The 15,524-nt window shown below is 51.7% G+C and overlaps 1 protein-coding gene across 3 annotated transcripts; it reads right to left on the bottom strand.

Annotated features, from left to right (window-relative positions):
• Positions 1–865: 865 nt before the first annotated feature.
• LOC102375908 (zinc finger protein 708-like) lies at positions 866–15,516 on the bottom strand. 3 transcript variants are annotated; one of them, XM_014526771.2, is made up of 8 exons: positions 14,803–15,516; positions 14,492–14,702; positions 13,966–14,052; positions 13,286–13,461; positions 12,050–12,176; positions 5,671–5,787; positions 4,154–4,338; positions 866–3,644 (listed from the first exon to the last, which is right to left on the bottom strand). In XM_014526771.2, the coding sequence occupies exons 1-8, from the start codon at positions 15,163–15,165 to the stop codon at positions 1,863–1,865; spliced, it is 3,048 nt and encodes a 1,015-aa protein (XP_014382257.1). In that variant the 5' UTR covers positions 15,166–15,516; the 3' UTR covers positions 866–1,862. The 3 variants fall into 3 exon arrangements, with proteins under 3 accessions (XP_014382257.1, XP_025049842.1, XP_025049843.1); XM_025194057.1 differs by lacking the exon at positions 5,671–5,787; XM_025194058.1 differs by lacking the exons at positions 12,050–12,176; positions 13,966–14,052; positions 14,492–14,702; positions 14,803–15,516 and having other exon boundaries at positions 13,286–13,309.
• Positions 15,517–15,524: the final 8 nt, after the last annotated feature.

Raw genomic sequence — 15,524 nt, 5'->3', positions numbered from 1 at the left:
CATGGCTCTTCAAAGCGTTGCCACGACTTCCCAAAAGCCACTCTAACACCCATGAGTTCATTGGTCAGGATCTCAAGATTTCTTTTCTGCTCAAGTGGGTTTGCAGCAAAAGAAGAGGCAAGGATGCAGGATCTGGTCTGGGCCCTGCCATTGCAAGAGCACCACACGTATTACAGTGCCGGATGCATCCCTTTCTACCACAAAGACGAGATTGAATCTGGATGACCTAGCAAATCGGCAGGGGTGAAGGCCCATTTCAGATATTCAAAGGCTCGCTAGGCTGCCACAGTCCAGTAAAACTGGAGATTTTTACTTAGTAGAGTGGGAAGAGGGCTAGCAATAGATAGCAATAAACCTGACACAGGCTGCCAGATGTGGAAAGTGCAGCTGGGCTCCAAATCACCACCTCCAACTTCACCCTGCTCAGCTACAGTTTAGGTCTCTGGACTCTGAACCAAGACGAGAGAAATCAAAAGAGAAGATCTACTGGCTTTATCCCTCCTGGTGGGAATGCCACTATCGAATAGGAACTGGAGCCTAACATGGTATTCGTATGGTTAAGGGCTTGCAGGCCAAGCCGTACGAGGAGAGACTAGAGAACCTGGACCTCTTCAGCCTCCACAAGAGAAGGTTGAGAGGTGACCTTGTGGCTGCCTATAAGTTCATCACGGGGGCACAGAAGGGAATTGGTGAGGTTTTATTCATCAAGGCGCCCCCGGGGGTTACAAGAAATAATGGCCACAAGCTAGCAGAGAGCAGATTTAGACTGGACATTAGGAAGAACTTCTTCACAGTTCGAGTGGCCAGGGTCTGGAACGGGCTCCCAAGGGAGGTGGTGCTCTCCCCTACCCTGGGGGTCTTCAAGAGGAGGTTGGATAAGCATCGGGCAGGGGTCATCTAGACCCAGCACTCGTTCCTGCCTATGCAGGGGGTCGGACTCGATGATCTATTGAGGTCCCTTCCGACCCTAACATCTATGAATCTATGGCTGTGGCCATGGGTGTAAGTGGAGGCCTAACTTCATCAGCAGGGTCTCAGTTGGACTCTCCCATGTTCCCATTTACTTGATGGAGCTGCTCTGGGAGAGAAGCAGACATTTGGCCTTTCTCTTTGCAGCAAATGAGGCTGGCTGTACTCCACATGGGGCATGACCCATTTTGGCTAGTGAGGGCCTTAGTGGACTTAGGGGCCTCCCTATGCTCCTATTCAACCCTGTTCAGGGCCCTGACAACATATGCTGATGCATCTACTTTTGTAACACCCCACTCTCTTCTCCATGGGGTGGCAGTAGAAGTTTCTTGAAGACCCCCATCAGCATGTGCAGGCCTGGGAAAGGGGTGATGCAGTGGGGAGGAAAGGCATGGTTACGGTGGAAGGCAGGGAACGATTCCCTAGGAATAAATGTCCTCCTTGCAACTCTAGAGCCTCACAAACAAGAATCTTGGGACCAGGAGGGAAGTCGGAGCTGGGCCAAAGACAAGTCCCCGAGTGTCATTTGGAGCCAGCTGTCCTGGGGAGGACACCAATTGCGAAGGCATTTCTTCTCCCCATGGGAGCACTGACTGCTTTTAGAGAACGATGGGGATGGCCCAGGCTTCAAGGCTGATGCAAAGATCATCTCTCAGGTTCCCCCAGCATCTGGGCTGGTCTCTGCCTGAGGTGTTGCCTCTTAACCCTTCACCTGCATCGAACCTGGGAGGCCAACCTCTGTGCCTTTTGGGTTCTACAGTGCCCTGGCAGGGCTGAAAGAAGAGTGAACTGTTGCTGCAATGCACGAGCATGAGACTGCTTCCCTGGATATATACACTGGTGGATGCTGAGCAGGTATACATCCTCAATCCCTTCCTGTGTTGCTGGCAGAATTATGGACACTCCTGGATATGAATGCACTGATGCTGGGCCAGTTTGGAGGAGTGGAGGAAGCACTTCCCACACTCTGAGCACTGATGTAGCTTCTCCCCCAAGTGGATAGTCTGGTGTTGGGCCAGGTCGGAGAATTGCTTGAAGCTTTTCGCACACTCCGAGCACCGATGTGGTTTCTCCCCCATGTGGATAAGATGATGCCGGGCCAGGTGAGAGGATCGGTTGAAGCTTTTCCCACACTCCAAGCAATGATATGGTTTCTCTCCTGTGTGGATACCCTGGTGCCCTGCCAGGTCAGAGTACTGCTTGAAGCTTTTCCCACACTCCGAGCACCGATGTGGTTTCTCCCCCATGTGGATAACCTGGTGTCTGGACAGGTAGGAGGATGTGGTGAAGCACTTCCCACACTCCAAACACTGATATGACTTTTCCCCCATGTGGATACGCTGGTGCTGGGCCAGGCTGAAGGATCGGTTGAAGCTTTTCCCACATTCTGAGCACTGATGCGGCTTCTCCCCTGTATGGATCAGCTGGTGCTGGGCCAGGTTACAGGATCGGTTGAAGCTTTTCCCACACTCCAAGCAATGATATGTTTTCTCCCCCGTATGAATAACCTGGTGCCGGGCCAGGTCAGAGGACTGTTTGAAGCTTTTCCCACACTCCAAGCAATGATATGTTTTCTCCCCCGTATGAATAACCTGGTGCCGGGCCAGGTCAGAGGACTGGTTGAAGCTTTTCCCACACTCCGAGCACCAGTGTGGTCTCTCCCCAGTGTGGATGAGCCGGTGTTTGGTCAGGTTGGACAACAGGATGAAGCTCTTCCCACACTCCAAGCACTGATGTAATTTCTCCCCCATGTGCATAAGATGGTGCCGGGCCAGGCTGGAGGATCGGGTGAAGCTTTTCTCACATTCCGAGCACTGATGTGGCCTCTTCCCTGTGTGGATCATCTGATGCTGGGCCAGGTTACAGGATCGGTTGAAGCTTTTCCCACACACAGAGCACTGATGTGGCTTCTCCCCCGTGTGGATGATCTGGTGCCGGGCCAGGTCAGAGGATTGCTTGAAGCTTTTCCCACACTCTGAGCACCAATGTGTTTTCTCCCCTGTGTGGACGAACTGGTGTTTGGTCAGGTAGAAGGATGTGGTGAAGCTCTCCCCACACTCCGAGCACTGATGTGACTTCTCCCCTGTGTGGATCAGCTGGTGCTGGGCCAGGCTGGAGGATCGGTCGAAGCTTTTCCCACATTCCGAGCACTGATGTGGCTTCTTCCCTGTGTGGATCAGCTGGTGTTGGGCCAGGTTACAGGATCGGTTGAAGCTTTTCCCACATTCTGAGCACTGATATGGCTTCTTCCCTGTGTGGATCAGCTGGTGCTGGGTCAGGTTACAGGATCGGTTGAAGCTTTTCCCACATTCGAAGCAATGATATGGTTTCTCTCCTGTGTGGATAATCTGGTGCCGGGCCAAGTCAGAAGACTGCTTGAAGCTTTTCCCACACTCCAAGCACTGATGTGGTTTCTCCCCTGTGTGGATGAGCCGGTGTTTAGTCAGGTTGGATGACAGGATGAAGCTCTTCCCACACTCCGAGCACTGATGTGACTTCTTCCTTGTGTGCATGTACCAGTGCCTGGCCAGGTTGGAGAGCTGCCTTAATCTCTTCCCACGCTTGGTGCAATGGTGCCACACACTCTGATGCTGGGATAGGTCTTGCCAGCAGATGAAGTTCTTCTTGCACTCAGTGCAGCAGCATGTCTTCCTGCCCTGGTGGATGTGCCTGTGCTGAGACAGGGAGAAAAAAAAAGGGTGAATGTCTCACCATACTTGACACAGCTGTGCCTGACGCTTCCCCTTCTGCACATGTAGGTGCTTGACCAGGTCTGTGGGGCACACAAAGCTCTTCCCCCATTTGGTGAAGTGCTGGGGTAGCTCTCCAGAATGCATCTGGTGGTGAGCAATGTGGGTACAGAGACAGGTGAAGCTCTTCCTACATTTGGTGTATACATAGGGCTTCTCCCCAGTGTAGTTTATCTTGTGAAGAGCCAGGACCGATGGGCACTTAAAAGGTTTTCCTGACCTGGGGTAGGGGTGGGCTCTGTGCCTGTGCTGGGCAGTGAGCTCCTGCTTCTCTCTGAGACCCTTCCCATGGCCTTGGCTCGGATGTAGTGTCTCTTTCCAGTGGCTCCTTAGGTCTCTCAGCTCCACACAGCTACAACCCAACACTCCCTGCACCCAGAGCTCTTTCTGGGTTCTGCCCCTTCTCCACTCTCACACTCAAGAGGAGATGGTACCTGGTTCATTGCTACATTCTCCTTCTGCTTTTGGAGCCTCCCCTGACTCTTGTGCCATTGCTCCTTCTCAGGTCTCAGGGAGTCCATCTCACCCAAACTCCCTGGAGAAGCCTGTGCTGGCTCCAGATCTGCAGACCCTTCTGCAGTAGGCTGCTCCTCAGCTCTGCTCAGCATCCAGACACCTCCTACATGGGGAACAGAAACTCCAGATTAGTCCCTGCCCTGCTGCCAGAGGGCAAATCCTGCTATTCCTTCTGCTAGGATGGGCCTCAGAGCAGGCCTGGACCTTGGCACTTGTGTTTCCTCAAGAAAACAAGGTCTTCCTCCAGTGCTGGGGGTGAGGGAGAGGCAGGTCCCTGTGCTGGATTAATGTTCCCTAGTCGGTGGAGTTCAGAACCAGACTCTCAGAGTTTCTGGCCCAGCTGTCCATGCCATCACCTCAGGCCCTGCTAAGACAAGCACATGTGGGACATGCATGTTAGGGCAGTGCCTGAATAGCTTCATGGTCTAATGGATTAAGCATGAGGGGAGGACTTAGACCTGTGGCTCTCTTCTGAGAGAAGCAGGGCTGTACTTCCTGCCTGCCTCCAGGGAAAGATCTTGTGCAGGGAATGCACCCATAGAGCTTTCCTCTGCTGACAGGTCTCAGGTGGCCTCCATGTCCCAGGAGTCTTCAAAGGGTCTAAAGCCTTAGCATGAATCTGAACCTGGACTCTGTGCTGAATCTCAGGCTCTGTGACACTTAAGGCCCCAGACAGGAAACAGGAAGGGGACAATTCTGATGCAAACCATGGGTGATTCACTTCCCGCCCTCCAACAACCTGAAATCTTATGAATCCCAACCATGGATTCAATATAGACCTTGGATCTGACACATTACAACCTACCAGACATCTGATTCACAGGGTACCTGCCAGACATGACCTCTTACATTTCCCTCCCCACTTTCTCCCCTCCCCTCCCTACTTTTCTGCCCTTTGTCTTCCTAATTTCCAGCCATTTCCTTTTTCAAAGACCATCTGTTTTCTACCTTGTATTACCAGGACTGTAGAGTCTCCCTGACTCACCTTTGGCTTTCCCCCCTCCCCTCCCTGCTTTACTTTTTGTTTTCCTAATCTCTACCTATTTACATGCTCACTGACAACTTGTCACGCTTTTAGCTTCTCTCATTCCTTGGAGTTTCAGAACAGCAGAGACTTCCTATTCCTGAAGAAGAGTAATTGTGCCCAAAAGCTTGCCAAGAGCTTTTTCGAACTACTCAGTTGGTCTAATAAAATATACCATATCTTCTCAATGAACCTTGCCTGCCTATGTCCTTAGATCAACATGACTACAACCAAAAACCCAGCAGAGAGTGGGAACAACACCTGCCTGGACACATTACAGCATAATACACTGTGTTTGAGGTCAGTACCCTGGAACAGCAGCACAGGACAAACCTGCCATTTCCAGGTCCCCCTGGCATTCTGGAGCTTTACTGAGAGCAGAGTGAGGTGGAGGGGACAACCACAACTCACCTGGCAGCAGGTCCTGTGATCTTGAGATTTCCCCACTGTCCTCATCATCACAAACCCAGAGCTCCACCTGCCCTTGCTGGATGCTGCAGATTAAAGCAGGTGTGGGACCTCGATATCCTGTTTGGGGCAGCAGTTAAAGAAGGTTTGTGACTAGATACTAAATGCAGAATAATCAACCTGGATTTGGGGAATGGATCCAATGAATTCATGGTTTCTACTAGGGCTTTGATGGATAAGGGAGAATAGGCATTTATGATGAAAGAGAAGGCACTGCAGGGAGAAGCCTTCAAGAGATGATGGTCCTTGTCACCCAGGTGGTAGGGCAGAGGCAGGCAATTATTTCGGGTGGAGGGCCACTTACTGAGTTTAGCAAGCCATCGAGGGCCACATGGCAGGCACCCAGGGGCAGATTAATATTAAATTTCTAAATATTTTAGGGGCTCCGCAGGCCAGATAGAATGCCCTGGTGGGCCGCATTTTGCCCACCCCTGTGGTAGAGGGATAGTTGTAGGAAACAAAGCACGAACCATTCCAAAGAGCACTAAACTGACAAGAGTCACCAGGGACAGGTGTGGAGATGCAGTGATCCAAGATGGACTAGGGAGCAGAAACAAAGCTTCTACTGTTTTCAGAGTACCAAAAAGAAGAGATATTGGACACATTTATGGATGGGTAACATTTATCTTATCGGTGTAATTCCTGGAATAAGAGTGAAAATGAGCTTAGGAAAGGTTTAAAACAAGGCAGTGAAAAGCATACATGACAGGTGGATGACAATGAGACTTTTTTTGGGGAGAGAAAGTAATTCATCATCTCCAGGGACAGGAAAGAATGATTTCATAATAACTATAGCTGCAACTGAGCAATCGTTCCATCCATTGGGAGGATCAAACCAGGAGGAGGGATGATGAGTGCATAGGTTAGCAAATATTACAGGATTTAACACAAAGTTCCTGGGATCATGGATATGGACAAAAGAAGGCAGAAGGAGACATTTCACAGCATGTGAAAGCCATAATACGGAAATAGAATGATAGAATCATAGAACCGGAAGGGACCTGGAAGCTCATCAAGTCTGGTCCCCTGCCAAAGGCAGGAGGTTAATGAGCTCAAACTAGCTCAACGAGGTGCTTATCCAGCCTCCTCCAGAACACCTCCATGGATGGTGACCACCTCTACTGGGAGTGTTTTTCAAGTTCTTGTTACCCTTATATAGAAGAAGTTCTTCCATATGCCCAGTCTAAATCTATTAGTTTGTGCCCACTGGTCCTCATCCTTCCAAGAGGTGCCTTCCTGAAGAGTTCCTCCCCCAGATCTTCGTGTTCCCCCCTGACATATTTATAGATGGGTATCATGTCACCTCTCAGCCTGCTCTTACTCAGGCTGAACAAGCCTAGTTCTCCTCATAGGGCCTATACTCCAGGCCCCTGCTCATGCGGGTAGCCCTTCTCTGTACTCTCTCAAGCTTATCCACATCCTTCTTGAAGTGTGGTGCCCAAAACTGAGCATAGTACTCCAACTGCAACTTCACCAGCGCCAAGTAGAGAGGGAGAAGCACCTCTCTGGATCTGTTGGCAACATATCAACTGATGCACACCAGCTTCCTATTCCCCCTGCTGGCAACCTCATTGCAATGTTGGCTCATATTCATTTTCTGATCGACTGTGACCCCCAGATCCCATTCGGAAGCTGTGCCAACCAATGCCTATCCTATAGTTATGGTGAAGGTTCTTCCTACCCAGATGAAGGGCCCGGCGCTTTTCCCTGTTGAACCTCATCTGATTCCGATCACCCCTAGCCCCGTCTAGGTCATCCTGGATCCTTACCCTATCCTCTGGTATTCTTGCAATTCCCCACAGCTTGGTATGGTTGGCAAATTTAATCATAGAGCATTCCACTCTCTCATCCTAGTTGTTAATAAGTATGTTAAAAAGCACAGGTCCAAGCACTGATCCCTGTGGGACATCACTGGAGCCAGCCCTCCAGGATGAGGCCATCCCATCAATGACAACTCTCTGGGACTGGCCTCTAAACCAGTTGTCCACCCACCTCACTGTAGATTGGTCCAGGCCAGTACCCTCCGGTTTAAATGAGAGAATTTCATGGGAGACAGAGTCAAAGGCTTTACTGAAGTCTAAGTAGATGATGTCTACATCACATCCCTTGTTCAGCTGGTTAGCTGTCTGATCGTAAAAGGACACCAGGTTTGTTAGGCATGATCTACCCTCCACAAAGCTGTGCTGGTTGTTTCTTGATACCCTGTCAGTTACAAGTTTGTGATTGATGGCCTCCTGAACAATTTTTTCAAAAGTTTTTCTTAGGACTGAAGTCAGACTGACCGAAGTCAGACATCCCTCCTCCTTTTTCTTAAAGATGGGTACTACATTGATCCTCTTCCAGTCATCTGGGACCATTCCCAAGTTCCACAACTTTTCAAATATCTTCGCCAAAGGCCCTGCTAGGAGTTCAGCTAGTTCTTTTAGGACTCTTGGATGTATGTCATCTGGTCCACCAGACTTGAAAATGCCCAATTGTTCTAAGAGGAACCATCACCAGGTCGGGGCTGATTTCATGTTGTCTGTTGACATCCAGATATTCCCTGGGCCTCTGGACAGGTGGACAGCTCTTGTTAGCTTTCTGGAATACCGACACGAAGTAACCATTTAGGAGCTCAGCCTTTTTGTTGGGATCTATTGAGCTGCCCCTCCATATTCAGTAGGGGTCCCACAGTGGAGCTTGATTTTCTCTTGCTCCCCATGTACCTGTAGGACTTTTTGTTGTCCTTAATTTCAGAAGCTAGCTTGATCTTCATGTCTGCTTTGGCTTTCCGTATCTCATACCTGCAGAACCTGGTTATACAAGTGAACTTTTCTCCGGTTGCTGATCCTTTTTTCCATTGCTTATATGTATGCTTTTTTCTTTTTCAAGAGTTCTCCAATATCCCTGTTGAGCCAAGCAGGTCTCTTGGTTCCTTTCCTGCTTTTTGATCTCTTGGGAACAGCTGCTTTTTGAGTGGAGAGGATTGCTCCCTTGAGGAGGCACCATCGCTTCTTAACTCCCAAATCCACCAGGTGCTGGTCACAGAGGAACTTTCTAACTGGACTCCCGAGTTTGTTAAAGTCTGCCCTTCTGAAATCTAGGACCTCTGTTCTGCTAATTGAAATCCTACCCTTCCGGTGGATGGTGAACCTACTCAGTGAGTGGTTGCTGTCAGCCAGAGTACCACCAATCCTCAGGTCCCCTACCATGTCCTCCCCTTTGGTAAACACTGAGTCCAGAATGGCTTCCCCCCTAGTTGGTCCTTCGACAACTTGTGACAAGAACAGGTCATCAACAGCTGCCAAGAAATTGGCTGACCTGCTGGACCTGGCCAAATGGTCCCAACAGTTTCATAGTTTGTAGGGTCGGAAGGGACCTGAGCAGGTCATCAAGTCCGACCCCCTGCTACGGGCAGAAAAGAGTGCTGGGGTCAAACGACGCCGGCTAGGTGTCTATGTAGCCTCCTTTTGAAGACCCCCAGGGTAGGAGCGAGCACCACCTCCCTTGGAAGTTGGTTTCAGATCCTAGCCACCCTGACTGAAGCAGTGCCTCCTGATATCTATTCTGAACCTACTCTCCATCAACTTATGGCCGTTATTCCTTGTTACTCCCCTTGTTACTTGTTAACAGATGTCAGGATAGTTGAAATCACCCATGTCAATCAGGTCTTTGGTGCTGGCTGCCTCAGTCAGTTCCCTGGAGAATGCCTGATCATTCTCTTCTTGGGAGGGAGGCCTGTAGTAGACTCCCACCATGAGATCTCCCTCTCCTGAACCCCTCCGTTTCTTGACCCAAGGGTTTTGAGGGACCTCTCCCCACTATCAAACCTGACCTGCAGGGGGAGGTACCATTCCTTCACACAGAGGGCCACCCCTCCTCCTTCTCTCCTAATGCAATCTTTCCTGTAGAGCCTGTAGCCATCAATATCCACCGCCCAAGCATGTGTGTTGTCCCACCAGGTCTCTGTGAACCTGATGAGGTCAAAATCTTCGCCTAGCAGGAGAGCCAGCTCCTCCTGTTTATTGCCCATGCTTCTGGAATCCCCATAAAGGCACCTGAGTTCCCCTCTGGTTGCCTCAAGTTTCCTGTCACTGTGCAAATGTCTCAGGGTGTTGGTGCTCATCTGGGTGTCCGCTACTTGGATGCCCTCTCCTGGGTCATTGTGGAAGGAGGATTCATGTACAGTAGTGGCTTTATATACAACAGTGGAACCTCCACCCTCTCCCCCAGTCTTGCCTAGTTTAAAACCCTCCTCAGCAAGTCAGCGATTCTCAGAGAAGAGCTTTCTCCCTCTGCCTATGAGGTGAATACCATCTCTTGCATGTAGATCACAGCTGAACCGTCTACAAAGATCAAGGAATCCGAAGCCTACACAGTGACACCATCTCCAAAGCCTTTGGTTGACCTCCTGGATGCGTTCCTCCCTTCATCAGCCTCAGCCCCTGACTGGGAGGGTTGAGGAGAAAACCACTTGTGCCCCTAGGTCCTTGAGCTTCAGCCCCCATGGTCTTGTAGTCACCCATGATTCTCCCAGGGCTGTTTCTCACCATGTCATTGGTGCTCACGTGGACAAGAAACATGGGGTAGTGGTCTGTAGGGCGGACTAACTTAGGCCTATATGTTCTTTGTTGAGCTGGAGAAAACATTTGAGCACTTCCCTAAAAAATCCTCTGGGGGAAAGGGAGGGAAAAGAAAGCATCAGAAAAGCAAACTGACCTAGTAAAAACTAAGTACCTCAACCCTGTGTGCAAGCCAGAACAACCCCTGTATTAGAGGTCCTTTAGAAATTAAAACTGGTTTTTACTAGGTCCTGCAGCTAGCCCACTTCTTTTTATCACAGTGATGGGCATCTGATCAGCAGAGGGATTTTAGGAAGGTCACAAGAAAACTTTTGAGAATGGCAGTCAGTTTGAGAGCACAGGTCTTAACGTAAATACAGCAAAGCCAGAGTCTCTGATCTATGGAGATGAAGGTATTAGGAAGGAATGTGGACAGAAACTTCCATTGACCCTTTAGTAGAAGTACTTCAGTTATATTATGTATACATATGTCACTAGAGGAGGAGTTGAGGAAATGCATCATCCACCTATTGTAGCAGCAGAGGCTGATAAGACTTTCTATTAAACTTCTGCTGGGTCATAAGAAGAGAAGGGGGATTTAGATATCACAGAACTGAGCACGCTAGAATTATTAAATGTGTGGGGAGAGGATACACTAGTGAAGAGAGCAGTGGGGAGGAAGTGGATTTTTATAGATTCATAGATTGCAAGGCTGGAAGGGACCTCGGAAGATCATTGGGTCCAGCCCCCCGCACCAAGCAGGAAAGATAACTGGTGGTCAGGTGACCCCAACAAAGTGACTGCCCAGTCTCCTCCTGAAGATTTCCAGGGTAGGTGCCTGCACCACCTCTGGAGGGAGCTTATTCTACAGTCTGGACACCCTGACTGTGAAGAAGTTTTTTTTAATGTTGAGCCTGAATCGATCTTCCAGGAGTTTGTGACCATTAATTCTGGTTTTCTCCTCGGGTGCCCTGGTGAACAGTTGCTCACCGAGCCCTTGATGTACTCCCCTAATGTAGCAATAAGCTGCTACCAGGTCCCCTCTCAGCTTTCTTTTCTTCAGGCTGAAGAGTCCCAGATCCCTCAGCCTTTCCTCCTATGGCTTGCCTTTTAAGACTCTGACCATACGGGTGGCTCTTCTTTGGACTCTCTCAGGCTTCTCCACATCCTTGTTAAAGTGCGGTGCCCAGAACTGGACGTAGTACTCCAGCTGTGGTCTCACCAGTGCCGAGTCAAGCAGAAGAATCACCGGTTTGGTTTTGCTGGAGATGCATCAGTTGATGCATGCCACAGTATTATTTCCCCTACTAGCTACAGCACTGCACTACCAACTCATATTCATACTGTGATCTATTGTTACCCCCAGGTCCCTTTCATTCATGGTGCTAGTCTGGTGCCACCAAGCCTGTAGGTGTGTTGGGGGTTGCTCGTCCCGAGGTGCAGCACTTTACATTTCTCGACGTTGAACTTCATCAGATTCCGGTCCACCCAACTGGCTAGCCTGTCTAGGTCCGCCTGTATCTGTAGCCTATTTTCAAGTGTGGCCATGTTCCCCCATAACTTGGTGTTGTCCGTGACCTTGGCCAGCGAGCTCTTCACCCCCATATCCAATAAAGATGTTGAAGAGTACTGGACCAAGCACTGACCCCTGCGGGACACTGCTGCCCCGATTTAAACCACCAGCCAAAAGTTCACAAGGATAAGACTGTGGAAACAGGGAAATGACTACAAAACTCCAGAGTTCACATAGCTTCAGGGAGAAGCAAGAACCAGAGCTTTACCCAGGGAAACGAGGGCTTGGTAATTCTTCAGCATCTCATCCCGGTAAAGCACCTTGTCTTCATCTTCTAGGAGCTCCCACTCCTTCCGTGTGAAATACACAGCCATGTCCTCAAACACCTCCTGGAGCTGCAGTCACAAGTGTTATAGCATCAGTGTCTCTTCTTCCAGCCCCCACAGCCCTGTCTGGAATCACTCTGTACTACAAAACTAATTGCAATCTTAGCCATGACAGGTAAGGATTCAAAATTCCCCAGTCTTCAGCTGACGTGATATGGATGCAGCTCTGGATACAGGAGTTCATGTGTCAGCTTTAGCCCAGCTCACCGTATTCTATTTGCTCAGTCCATTGAGGTAGCCTGGGCAGCATTTTTAGAGGCAGCAAGCCCCGGCTCCATGCACTGTGACCAGGCCTTCCCATGCCAGCACCCCTGGCTTTCTGCACTTGGGAGGGAGCTCATGCTAATGCCCGCTTGGTGTGCTTGCAGGCTCCATCACCACAGGCTTGATGCTCTTCAGGTCTCTCTGTTCCCCAGATTCTTTACAGAAGCCCTGACTCCTCCTGCCCTCTACCCCATCTGTAGTTTCAGTTTCATAGTTGGTAGGGTCAGAAAGGAGCTGAGCAGATCATCAAGTCCAACCCCCTGCCGTGGGCAGGAAAGAATGCTGGGGGCAAATGACCCCGGCAAGGTGTCTATCCAGCCTCCTTTTGAAGACCCCCAGGGTAGGAGCCAGCACCATTTCCCTTGGAAGTTGGTTCCAGATCCTAGCCGCCCTGGCTGTGTAGTGCTCCCTGATGTCTAGCCTGAACCTACTCTCAGTTAGCTTGTGGCCGTTATTCCTAGTTACTCCTGGTAGTGCTCAGGGGAACAGGGACTCTCCCGTTCCCCGCTGGTCCCCCCTGGTAAGTTTATAGCCAGCCACCACATCCCCTCTCAACCTTCTCTTGTGGAGGCTGAACAGGCTCAGGTCCCATAGCGTCTCCTTGTAGGGTCTGCCCTGCTACCCCTTGACCATGTGAGTGGCCCTCCTCTGGACCCTCTAAATGCTGTCCACGTCCCTCCTGAAGTACGGTGCCCAGAACTGGACGCAGTACTCCACCAGCGGCGTGAACAACGTCACATAGAGGGGGAGGATCACCTCCTTGTCATGCATCCACATATGCATCACGAGCAGGTCCAAGTTGCAGTTAGCCTTCCTGTACTCCCAACTACAACTGAACCTGGTGCCCTGCTCACCTCCAAGCTCTCCTCCTGCTTTGGGGACCTGCTCTGCCCCTTCTGCACTTGGCCTGGCTCAGGTGTCAGGGAGCTCCTCTCCCCCAGTCTTCCTGGGGAAGTCCTCTGCAGTTCCAGGTTTACAGGTCCCTCCTCAGGAAGCTGCTGCTGCTCAACTCTGCTCAGGGTCCCAGCACCTTTGGGGTGGGGAAGAAAATACAAAGGTTAGCCTTGGTGCTGCTGGCACGAGGAATGCCCTGCTAGTCTCCAGTACCGGCCTGGGACTGAAGCAAATAGAGACTTCAACGTGTGGAAGAGGGGGGAAGAAGGAAGACTCAAAATCCCACAGCTCTTTCTAACAGACCTCCAGAGGCATGAGGCTGGAGATGAGCCCCAGTAACTGTCCTAGCATGGGGTGGTGATCACAGCACCCCGCCAGAGCCTACAGAGACATCACTCCCTGGGAAAGAAGCTTGAGGGATGTTGGGGTTGTATCAGTATCCACGTTAAGGGGAGTGGGGAGGGGGGAGAATACAAGGTCAGTCTTCTAGAGGGCACGTGAAATGTTTCCACGGCTACTGGGAGAACAAAAAACACTGATCTGTTGGAGCACTGACTCCATCAAAGTGTTCTGGCAGAGATTTCTCCACTGAGGGATAGTGCCTCCTGCTGCTGGAAAGGGGAGAACCACTGCTCCTTACCTGCACCTGAGGAAGGGCCTCGTCTGGGGCACCAGCCCGAGGAGCTTTCATCTGACAACTCCCAGGTCTCCTCGGTTTCAGGGGAATCTGCAGCAGGAGAGAGCCCTGGGTTAACTGTACCTGAACCAGCCAGAGGCCACTAGGGAGTCTTATTTCCCCAGATCACCTGCACCAGCCCCTTATTGAGCACAAAGGGCTCATGGGGGCATGAGAAAGGGGCCAGTGAACATTGACTATTGGAATATGAAGTACATCACTGATTTTTACCATGGCAGCACAACAAAGCCCAAGCAAGATAAAGCCTGTCTGTGCTGGGTACTGCATACGTGCAGTGAGACAAATCAGGGTCCTCAGCCTGGGAGCTGTTCACTCACAGGGATTAGAGCTCTGTCCCATCCCAGCCCTGTGGTTATGGATATTGTAGCTCTGTCATGGGCAGGAGCAGACATTTGACCCTCTTCCCCTGCATGCAAAACAGCCACTCAGGCACCCAGATCCACGCGGAAGCCTCCATCCTGTAACTCACCTGACTCCTGGTGGGGTAAGGGCTCCTCTCTGGAGACGAGAGGTGGCTTGTCCCCATGCTCTGGGGTTTCCCCCTGTCCTGCCTCCTCCAGGGGCCTGTTCCCATGATGGGCCTTTGGCGGCTCCAGCCAGGAATCACCAGGGTCCCGCCGTGCCCCAGTGGGCTGCACCTTGTATGAGGATACCGCCCTGATCTTCACACTCGTTGTGATCTACGAATGAGATAAATATGTCATTGCAGGGCCAGGATCTGGGAGAGACGGGGCTGGGAGGGAACACTGTGCAAGCGCATGGAGATGGGAACACCCTCACCTGGAGATTTTCGTCCTCGTCCTGCCCCAGCTGGAACCCCTCGGCCAGGGCCACGGCATCCGCACAGGTCTCCACGCCGCACCTCCACTCCCAGCTCTGCATCTCCTGGGGCAGGATGGCCAGGAACTGCTCCAGCACCACCAGCTCCAGGATCTGCTCCTTGCTGCGGCGCTGGGGCTCCAGCCAGCGCTGGCACAGCTCCCACAGGCGGCTGCACACCTCCCACGGCCCCGCGCCTTCCAGGTAGCGAAGGCCCCGGAAGCGCTGGCGCCAGGTCTCTGGGGTGGGGAGGTCGTCCCCCGCTGCCAGCTGAGGGGTCTCCAAGGGCATCTTGGCCTCCGAAGGGGGCTGCACGGCCTGCATCGCCTCCCGCCCCTGCAGCTCCTGATGTTGGACTGGTGCCTCCTGCAGCTGCTGCTTTACCGCCTGTGATGCAGACCGACCGCGCCCCTGGTCCCGACCTGGACCACACGAGGGACTTGTCCTGCCCGCAGGCCTCCTGCGTCTGCTCCCCGGCTTCACTTCAGGCTGCCCCAGGGCTGCGCAGGGAAGGGCCAGGCTCCAGCGCCCCCGTCGCCCCAGGAGAGGCCTCACCCCGCGGGGGCTGCACTCTCACCGCGGGGCTGCCCACAGCGGGAAGGGAGGCAGCGCCGCCTTCACCACGTGATGGGAGCCCCTGGACGCGACCCTGCCGCGACTGTCCCCACTCGGCACCCTCCGCG

Source organism: Alligator sinensis, unplaced genomic scaffold, assembly GCF_000455745.1.
Source record: "Alligator sinensis unplaced genomic scaffold, ASM45574v1 scaffold1740_1, whole genome shotgun sequence".
Classification (NCBI taxonomy): Eukaryota; Metazoa; Chordata; order Crocodylia; family Alligatoridae; genus Alligator; species Alligator sinensis.
Note: the sequence above shows the minus strand (reverse complement) of the source record. Positions and strands in the feature narration are given on the sequence as shown.

What these genes read in the sequence shown, in the direction of transcription:
- LOC102375908 (XM_014526771.2), bottom strand. Translation starts at nt 15,165, where the DNA reads ATGCAGGCCGTGCAGCCCCCTTCGGAGGCCAAGATGCCCTTGGAGACC. An exon ending in CTTACCCCACCAGGAGTCAG is followed by an intron (nt 14,053 to 14,491) that starts GTGAGTTACAGG and finishes CTCCTGCTGCAG; the next exon opens with ATTCCCCTGAAACCGAGGAG. An exon ending in AGCAGGAGGAGAGCTTGGAG is followed by an intron (nt 12,177 to 13,285) that starts GTGAGCAGGGCA and finishes TTGTGACTGCAG; the next exon opens with CTCCAGGAGGTGTTTGAGGA.